A 10,625-nucleotide genomic window follows, 5' to 3' on the forward strand; every position below is an offset into this window, starting at 1 on the left:
TTCCGGCTACTTGGAAGGCTGAGGTGGAAGGATCGCTGGAGCCCAGCGGGTCAAGGCTGCAGTGGCCGGGAGCGGTCACTGCACTCCAGTCTGGGCGACAGCGTGAGACTCCAACTCAAAAAAAAGAACTGGGGACAGCCACTGGTAACTCCTTCCCTCCTATCTTTTCTCCATGCTAGGCCCGAAGGAGGGGGAAGACTGTTGCCTCCCAGTGTGGAGGTGGCAGGGGACTGGGGGACAGGGGAGTCTCTGAGCAGAGGACCCCAGAGGCTCAGGGGGCAGCAAAGCAACCCATGACAACAGAAGCCAAGGCCAGAGGGCCACAGCCTGGGGTCTCAGTGGGAGGAACACGGGCACCAGGACGGGAGGGTGGCAGCCAGCATGGGAGGGTGGCAGCCAGCACAGACATGGGAGGGAGAGAGCTCCAGATATCCTGCTACCAACACTCAGAGCCACTTCCCCTCTAGAGTGTGGGTTGGAGAAGTGAGGAAGGCAATTGTTAATAGGCTGGATATCAGTTGTTTGCACTATATAACGAAACATAAACATGGATGGAAAAGTTGAATGGGTTGGTATAGTCAGAACAGAACCAGCAAAGCCTTGTTTAAAACCTGAAACGATTATTTCTATATTAAAATTAAAAAAACCTTGTTGCAGAATAAATGGTAACTAGCCTGCTTTGCAAAAAATGCCTCAGCCCGGTGCAGTGGCTCACACCTGTCATCCCAGCACTTTGGGAAGTGGAGGCGAGAGGATCGGCTGAGTCCAGGGCTTCAAGACCAGCCTGGGCAACTTGATGAGACCTCATCTCTACAATAAATAAAAAATTAGCCGGGCATGATGGCGCACACCTGTGGTTCCAGCTACTTGGAAGGCTGAGGCTGAAGGATCACCTAAGCCCAGCAGGTCGAGGCTGTGGTGACTGTGAGTGTGCCACTGCACTCTAGCCTGGGTAGCAAAGAGTGAGACTCCAACTCGAAAAAAAAAATTGCCTCAAAGCATCAAAAATTATTGATGAGTTCACAGAAACCAGAAACATCAGCAACTGGTTAGGCTGTGCCAGATGACGAGGAAGGTCCTATGCTAGTTTCAAAGTGGGTTGGGAGATGTTAGCGGATGGCTCTTCTCATAGACCTGCTGCTGACACAGGGACAGTGTATCTCTGGGTGAGGAGGGAGGGCCTCAGAGGCCTCCTGATGTGAAGAGGGCTGGTGTTATCACTTCTAGCCAAAAAGCAGCCTGAATAACACACTCCACACCAGTATGGTTTGACGTTGCTTTAGCATCTTGGGACCTACGCTTCAGCTCTTGAGTGGGGACTGTCATTGAACTGCCTCTCCCCTGGAGGCTGGTGACGACATATTTTGAAACACAGGCCATGCAGGTAGCCTTGCACGCATAATACCAGAGGTTTGGGATTTTGCAGTGTATTTTGCTAGGGCTTTGTTTTTGTTGGATGTATGTTTGTGTTTTTCTTTTTCTTTTCTTCCTGTTTTTTTTTTTTTTTTTTTTTTAAGCAAGATGTTCTGTAAAGCCTCCTGTGTCCACACCAAATTGTTTTCAGGTTTTCAGCACTTTATGGCAGCATTTTAAAGGGTTTTTTTCCCCCCTTCCCCTCTCTCTTTTCTTTCAGAGAGAGACAGGCTTCCTGTGTATCTTAAATTATGTGAATAGGAGGATTATGATAATGAGTCACTGTTTGTAATTTTATTATTTTAAGTGAGTTTTAAAACCTGTAGCTGGTTTCTGACCTCAAGGAATACTACCCATAAACTTAAGGTGTTGTAAATATCTTGACAACTTAAAAATAGAACTAAAACATGAAAATAATTTGCCGTAATATGAGGCATTCATTACCTTTTCCCTACCCAACAGTTTCAACCGAACAACTTTATACTTGACCCAAAGATATTGAAAAATGCATTGCCTTTTTTCAGACCTCTGACCGTGTCACTGTTTTTCATTTGAATGATTAATGGAAGCACATTGGTTAGTAGGTAAGTAGTCTAATTCCACTTGCTCTTCCAATTTTTTCAATGATTTGCAAGTAACTATTATTAGTATCATACGATTAAGGAAAGGGAATTTGCATAAGGCTAACTTAAGATATTTGGTTTTTGCATTCATTTATTTATTCATCTACATATTTAATTGGTGTCTGTTGTATGCCAAGAATAGTGCCAGGGTCAGCAAAAAGAGGACTTCCTCAAATCATGGCTCTTGAAATCAGTTATTTGTCTCTGTTTTTTTTCCCCCCTCAAAGATCACCTTCTGCCCGCCTTGTTATTGTGATGAGAGATGATTTACATTAATTTTCAAGATCTCATAATTCGAATGATGTAATATGCAGTAGCCATGGCTAGAGAAGAGAAACTCTTTAAGAAACTATAATTACTAGAAAGTTGACTCTACCAGGGAAATTAATGGACGCGTCCAAAATTGTCCCTGTAGACAGAGAGGGCCACTAAGGCTGGGCTGGACCCCACCGCAATTTGAACGTTTAAAATTTGTTCCACTTTATTGTCAAAATTACTGCCTGCACTTCCTCTCTCTCCTCGTTTGCCTGTTTTCCTTTCTTTTTATCTTGCGCACCGCTAGCGTGCAACATAGCGGTGTTTAACTACTTCCTGAAGGCATTATTAGTCATCAGCAGCACCAGGTCATTATCGATGTAGATAAATGAGCATTGAGCCCTTCAACTACCAGTTGGGCTAATTTGGAAAATATGGCTCCTTCCCTCAAAAAAAAAACAGCTCGTGCTCCTACGGACACTTAGAAAATAGCCGTGCGCGTGTCTCTGTTTCTTCTGAGCAACCAGAATTCATGTGTCCCGCTTGATGCTAGAACCGGAATTTAATTCACAATGGCAAGGAAGCTTCACCTAGAATATCTGTCCACATAAAAAGCAGACAAAGTTGTACAACTTCCGCTTTCTGCTTTTGGTGGGCTTTCAACTTTGCTTTCCTATGATTATTATTGACTGGAATGTAACCCTGAATCTTTCACCAGATGTCGTCTCCCATCTTAAAGGGCAGAAGAAAGTTCTAATGGATGTTTTGAATGTGCTCGACTTTTACTTTGTTCAGACCCAAACTGAACGAGGCAAAGAGGTTAAAATCTTTTCTTGTTCCATCTGAGTAAGCATGAAAACCTACGATCCTTAATCTTTTCGAAGAAAATAACCCTCCTCTGTTTGTGGGATTTCTGATTCATTTCTTCTACCCTGCTCCCTGCTCTGCATTTTTTTAGCCAAATACTGTCTGAACTTTTGTGAGCCAATAACCTCCGCCCTCACCTCTTCAGCCTCTCCTCCCCTCCCCTCCCCCGTGATCACACAAAGAGCAGAGAGCCCACAAAAGACTGAGTTTCTGGGTTTTGTATTTTAAAAAGAGGATGAGATGCTCGCTGTACTGCAAAACGCAAAACTGATCTGTTAAAACTTCCCCAAACTAATATTTTTGACATCAGTATGGGGAAAAAAGAAAGTGAGCGAAATTAAGATTTTAAAAAATGCAACAAAACAGAGGAGAGTAATATAATGTTGGCTTTTGTGATTCACACCAAACTGGCTTTCCTTTCGTGCAGGGCAAACTAGGAGGTGTGGCAAACCTCCCAAGTTAGCCAGCAAGAGCCCTTTCTGCTTGTTGATGTCTCTGAATGATAGCCGAGGCCAATACACCGGCTGGGATGTAAAGTCCTCACTATTCTGTCATGACTTGGGTCCTCTCTGTGAACGCTGTATCTCTGGGATGTACACAGTTTTCTCTGGCTAAACCCATGGATGGATATTCCAAGCCATGGTCCATGGGTCCAGGGTCCAGGATCCATGTCCATGGACCAAACATCTTGCTATGTTGCTCAGGCTGGTCTCAATAGGTCATCACCTATTTTTGTACAGCCCTCTATCTAAGAGTGGGTTTTCCTGATGCATGGTATGTTGGTAGGGAACGCTACCTCTGAACCCCAATTAAGCAAAATTCTATCTCCATGGGTTGAAGTTTATTACCAAAAAGATTATGCTCAATTTTATTTTTAATTTCATCAATAAAAATTTGTGGAAGTTTGTGTTCTTTCTTGCTATGCCAGTACCTATGTAATATCCTCACGTTTTTCTCTCAGCCCACAGGGTCTGAAATATTTACTATTTGGCCCTCTCAGACAAAAGTTTGCTGAGTCCTACCTGTTCTAAACTGTCACAAATAGAGACCATTTTCCAGGGAAAAAAGAGCATTCTCACTATCATTCTTTGCCTGAATCTCTGTATGGATTTTTTTTTTTTTTGAGTTGGAGTCTCACTCTGTCGCTCAGACTGGAGTGCAGTGGCCGCTCCCGGCCACCACAGCCTCGACCTGCTGGGCTCCGGCAATCCTTCCGCCTCAGCCTTCCGAATAGCCGGAACTACAGGCACGCGCTACCACGCCCGGCTGATTTTTTGATGTGTTGTAGAGATGAGGTCTCACTGCCCAGGTGGGTCTCGAACCCGCGGGCTCAGGCAATCCACTCACCTCAGCCTCCCAAAGGCGCAGGATTACATGATTTTTTTTTTAAGAGTGAAGTTTTTCTGGTCAATGTGAATGTGAGTTATTATGCTTGGGTTTGTGCAAAGCCTTGAGAAAATTGTTATAACAGTTCTGCAGTTGTGAAATGTGGTATAATATTACCAGCAGCTGCCTGTTTGAAAATTTAAATTACAGAATAAAATAAACCTGTGTTTCCATATATAAAACAGGCAGTAATAATAGCGCCTACCTTATAGGACCCTTGAAACAATTAAGTGAGATAATGCAAGTAAGGGATTCAAAAAGAGAAACAAATCTATCACTAAAAACTTAGCACAAGTACTGGTACTTTTCATCTTAACATACTGTATCTGTGGGCTGATACACTGTCTTTAGTACTCTGTGAGTACCTAGATAATGCTTCTCATAAGCTTCAGGATTTTTTTTTTTTTAATTTGGATTCTCATTCTGTCTCCCAGGCTGGAGTGCAGTGGCATGCTCACAACCACCGCAGCCTCTGCCTGCTTGGCTCAGGTGATCCTTCTACTCCAGCCTTCCAAGTAGCTGGATCCACAGGTATGTACCACTACATCCAGCTAATTTTTTGAGTTATTGTAGAGACAAGGTCTCTCGCCAGATTGCCCAAGCTGGCCTCAAATCCCTGGGCTCAGGCAATCCTCTTACCTCGGCCTCCCAAAGTACTAGGATTACAGGTGTGAGCCACCACGCCTGGCATGTTCATAGCTACTGTGGATACCTGAGAATCCCCTACCTGCATGAAATCAAGAGAGGAGTTAGAGGTGTGCATGGCATTTGCAAGGAAAAAGAAATCTATGGTGCCAACTGAGGATGATGAAATTGATGGGCCCTAGCCGGGCTACGTAGCTCAGCCTGCAATCCCAGTGCTTTGGGAGGCTGAGGTGAGTGGATTGCCTGAGCCTGTGGGTTCAAGACCTGCCTGGGCAACTTGGTGAGCCCTCATCTCTACAATAAATTAAAAAATTAGCTGGGCATGGTAGTGTGTGCCTGTAGTTCTAGCTACTTGGAAGGCTGAGGCGGAAGGATCGCTGGAGCCCAGCAGGTCGAGGATGCGGTGGCCGGTGGCCGGGAGTGTGCCACTGCATTCCAGTCTGGGTGACAGAGTGAGACTCCAGCTTAAAAAAAAAAAAAAAGAAAGAAAGAAATTGATGGGCCCACCTGTGTTCCTTACGCTGTTGCTCCTACAATGCACTTTGACTCTGGAGTTTGTCCTTCTCCCTGCAAGGCCAGATTCATTGTTGCCTCTTCTGAAAACCCTCTCCCTGCGGCTCTGTCAAGCCAAATAAGCACCTCCCTGCCTGGGATTCAGGTCATTGTTTTCCATCCAGTGTTCACATTTGTGTTGGTTGCTGAACCTCAACTTCCCCAAGGTTGAATTCTCTCATTTTGCTGTCCCCAGAGCCTGACTTAGGTGCCCAATATCTATTTGTAGAATCCACGAAACACCGAATAAAAGCTGACGTTAAAATAAAGTGCAGCCGGGCTCGGTAGCTCAGCCTGTAATCCTGCGTCTTTGGGAGGCTGAGGTGAGTGGATCGCCTGAGCCCGCTGGTTCGAGACCTGCCTGGGTAGCGAGACCTCATCTCTACAATAAATAAAAAATAAAATAAAATAAAATAAAAAAATAAAGTGCAAGGCAAAAATCATGAAACATTACTTTGGTGCTGATTAAATATGAACAGATAAGCCCACATTTTATCTGTTCTACTGATTAAGTTCTGAAGAATGTGGGTTCATAAGAATGGGCATCAGCTGGGCTCGGTGGCTCAGCCTGTAATCCCGCACCTTTGGGAGGCTGAGGTGAGTGGATTGCCTGAGCCCGTGGGTTCGAGACCCGCCTGGGCAGTGAGACCTCATCTCTACAATAAATCAAAAAATCAGCCGGGCGTGGTAGTGCATGCCTGTAATTCCGGCTACTCAGAAGGCTGAGGCGGAAGGATCGCCGGAGCCCAGCAGGCGAGGCTGCGGTGACTGGGAGCGGCCACTGCACTCCAGTCTGGGCGACTGAGTGAGACTCCAACTCAAAAAAAAAAAAAAAAAAAAAAGAATGGGCATCAGAATGAGGGAATAAAGAATGATATAAATCCACCTTTATTTTCTTCTGTTATTAAAAATGTTTTTTTGCAGAGACAGGATCTTACTATGTTGCCCAGACTAGTCTCAAACTCCTGGGCTCAAGCAGTCCTCCCACCTCAGCCTCCCAGAGGGCTGGGGTTACAGGAATGGGCCACTGCGTTCGGCCTCCATCTTCATTTTCTGCAGGGCCAGCCCCTTCGCATAGATGTGTCTTCCTGCTCCCCTTGCAAGTGTGTTTCCTAGGTGTAGCAAAGTGCCTGCCACCATCTTTCTCTGTCCTAGGCGACATGATGTTCCAGACCTGAGTGTCTAGCTCCGAGATCACAGAGGGGAAAGGACAGTGTCTTCCTAACTGCAGTTGCTATTATCTACTGGACTTCTTATGGCTGAAGCACCTTCTTCAAGGGTTTCATGTTCATCTTTCATCGACACCTCACAACTGTCCTGTTTTCTTTCTTTTTTTTCTAATAGGGGAAATGTTATTTATTTATTTATTTATTTATTTTGAGTTGGAGTCTCACTCGGTCGCCCAGACTGGAGTGCAGTGGCCGCTCCCGGCCACCGCAGCCTCGACCCACTGGGCTCCGGCGATCCTTCCGCCTCAGCCTTCCGAGTAGCTGGAACTACAGGCATGTGCTACCACGCCCGGCTGATTTTTTGATTTATTGTAGAGATGAGGTCTCACCAAGTTGCCCGGGTGGGTCTCTAACATGTGGGGTCAGGCAATTCACTCACCTTGGCCTCCCAAAGCGCGGGATTACAGCCCTCACTTCTTTCCAGGGAAGTGGATAAGACTTTTGGAGCCTGCAAGACTGGGTACTTGACTCTTTTTTTTCCCCCTCGAAGCATAGATTAGAGGAGCGATATGCATGAGTAAATTATTAATCACTATTTTTCCCTGTTCTCTGAGCTCAACAAACAAACAAACAAACAAAAAACTATCAGAGTTAGGAATTGCGTCCTGGTCACCAAGTCCCTTGTTCCTCACATGACCTCACAGCGTGGATGTGGCTAGGCTAAAGGTGACAGGGCAGTCGAACTGCATCACAGCAAAGTCCTCCAGCTCTAAGAAAGGGCTAGCTTATGTGTATTTCAAGTCTAACGTCTTCTGGCGGCTTAGATGGAATTGTATGAGTTAAATTCATTGAGTACCATGTGCTGGAAGTTTCACGCAATGAGAAATGAGCTTCATGGTAATTGTGAATGAAGTTAAGGAAGAAAATTTTTTTGTTAATCAAGGACTTAATTGCCTCTGGGACATTTTAAATAAACGCCATGCAGTACTTAAGGAGCGATGTTCTGTTAGCGAGATGCAAATATTCTTTAATTAAACCATCATGGGTATTCCCTGATTGAAATATCTGCCTTTATCTTAATATTTAAACCTCTGTGATTCATGTAACAACTCAATCAGGAATGGAGTAAATTAAGGGCTCCTTGAAAGAACAAATCAATTGTATAACATTGATTAAAAGCATTTCTGGGCTGGTCTTCCTCGTACTTATTTGTATTGATCAGAGCATAGTTTGGGGATATTCTGTGCTTAGCTGTGTGGTACAGTAAGCCAGGTTTCAGCCTGGAGGAGTTAGATTGTGACTATGGCATTGTAAAGGGAAGACAACTATTGGAAGAATTCATCTGAGAAATGGATCAAATGTAAGAATTTCTTGACCACTGAGACATTTCTCCATTTGGCGACTTGGATGGTCCCCGAAGTTAACCTGGTAGGAAGTTTCTCAGTCAGCCAGTCAGTCATTCAGTCAACAAACCTGGGCGTGGCCTAGTGTGCAAGACTTTGCGCTAGATGCGGATAGGCTTGTATCAATGTGGAACAAACTAATAGACCCAGAGATTCAAGGGGGCTTGCTGGCCTCTCATTGTACACGGGGGAGGAAAATCCCCAAAACTTAGGTACTCAAAAGTGTTGACTTTCTCAATCTCTTAGTATGTGAGTGGCAGAGACGCCTGAAATGGAACTTGGTAAATTCTTGTGAAAAGAAGGAAGGCAAGGAGGACAGTGGGGGCAGTCACCTGGGAGAAGGGGGATGTGTCATGCATTGGTCACTACATGGCATGGCATCCTCTGACTAGTTGGACACTCAACTGCGACTTTCGTGCCACTTGCAGAAGTTGTCATAAGAATTCAAAAAGAAAGCCGGGCTCGGTGGCTCAGCCTATAATCCCGCGCCTTGGGAGGCTGAGGTGAGTGAATTGCCTGAGCCCACGGGTTCGAGACCCGCCTGGGCAGCGAGACCTCATCTCTACGATAAATCAAAAAATCAGCCGGGCGTAGTAGCGTGCACCTGTAGTTCCAGCTACTTGGAAGGCTGAGGCGGAAGGATCGCCGGAGCCCAGCAGGTCGAGGCTGCGGTGGCCGGGAGCGGCCGCTGCACTCTAGTCTGGACAACAGAGTGAGACTCCAACTCAAAAAAAAGAATTCAAAAAGGGCAGAGGAATACACATCAGTGACATTTAAAAGATTTAGGGTTAGTTTGTTTTGCCATGCTAGGACAGTGTTTTCATTTAGTTCCTTTTTTTTTTTTTCTTTTTCTTTTTTTTTCAGTTGGAGTCTCACTCTGTCGCCCAGACTGGAGTGTAGTGGCCGCTCCCAGCCACCGCAGCCTCGACCTGCTGGGCTCCGGCGATCCTTCCGCCTCAGCCTTCCAAGTAGCCGGAATTACAGGCGCGCGCTACCACGTCCGGCTGATTTTTGATTTATTGCAGAGATGAGGTCTCGCCAAGTTGCCCATGTGGGTCTCGAACCTACGGGCTCAGGCAATTCACTCACCTCAGCCTCCCAAAGGCATGGGATTATAGGCTGAGCCACCGAGCCCAGCTTCATTTAGTTCCTAAAAAGACAAAAATTGCTCTCTGAAGTTACCAAAATCTTAAAGCATAGGATCACTTCTATTTTGAAAAATTTATTTAGGTCAGATAATCAGCAAATAAAGAGGTGAAATAGTCATCAAATAATGGTGTTATAAGGTGGGCTCGTGCATTCATGATGGAAAACAGCCTTCATTTTCAAATAAACACACTTAGATATACTCCGTGAACTGAATACTTGAGAAAAGGAAATGGGGGGGGGAAAGGAAAATATTGGAAGTCATATTTTCGTGAAGGACTCTGGGGTTCAACACGTGTTGGCAGACCCTAACAAGGCTCAAAATGACGGGTTGGGTTCTGACCACTGTTTTAAGGCCACACTAGCTAGCGTGTCCCCTGAGAAGCTTCTCTTCTTCCAGAATACCTGTTATGGGCACACAGAAAGCCTGTGGATGCCACCAACTACTGACAGGTCCCTGTGATGGCTTAGAGGCAAAGTCACACTCAGTTCTTTGGCCGAGTGCTGGAAGCCGAGTATTGTTATGTCACTGTGAGTATAGAAATCCCTTTAGAATTCCACATGGTGATTCAAAGTGCTTATTTCCATTCTAATTTTCATGCCCTGGAAGAACTGTATTTGTATAAACCTGGACTCTAGGAACAGTATATCTGCACAAAGTCTGCAAAGAAAGGAAATTGAGTCATGTATACTCCAGCAAAGCTAGCTGCTCTCCCAGTCACCATAAAGCATAAAATGTCTTGCTCTTCAACCTATTTCCAAATGATTCAACTTTTTTTTTTTAATCAGAGTCTCACTTATCGCCCAGGCTAGAGTGCAGTGGCACACTGACGGCCACCGCATCCTCGACCTGCTGTGCTTAGGCGATCCTTCTGTCTCAATCTTCCAAGTAGCTGGAACCACAGGCACGCGCCACCATGTCTGGCCATAATTCAAACTTATTTAAAAAAATTTCTATGTGCCCAGGAAAAGAAAACTCTAATTTAGCATTCTCTAGCATTTTTTTTTTTTTGAGTTGGAGTCTCACTCTGTGGCCCAGACTTCTGCCTGAAATTCACAAGCCGGGCTCAGTGGCTTAGCCCATAATCCTGCGCCTTTGGGAGGCTGAGGTGAGTGGATTGCCTGAGCCCACGGGTTCGAGACCCGCCTGGGCAGCAAGACCTCAT

General features: G+C 45.3%; 1 protein-coding gene across 1 annotated transcript in view; it reads left to right on the forward strand.

Annotated features, from left to right (window-relative positions):
* The first annotated feature begins 1,116 nt into the window (after positions 1–1,116).
* Positions 1,117–10,625, forward strand: part of CLYBL (citrate lyase beta like) — a 153,627-nt gene continuing 144,118 nt past the window's right edge. The window contains exon 1 of the mRNA XM_008073709.1: positions 1,117–1,166. Within this exon, the coding sequence (XP_008071900.1) occupies positions 1,117–1,166 (50 nt within the window). The remainder of the gene's footprint in view (positions 1,167–10,625) is intronic.

Source organism: Carlito syrichta, unplaced genomic scaffold (assembly GCF_000164805.1).
Source record: "Carlito syrichta isolate Samal-C Ts95f unplaced genomic scaffold, Tarsius_syrichta-2.0.1 Scaffold316024, whole genome shotgun sequence".
Classification (NCBI taxonomy): Eukaryota; Metazoa; Chordata; class Mammalia; order Primates; family Tarsiidae; genus Carlito; species Carlito syrichta.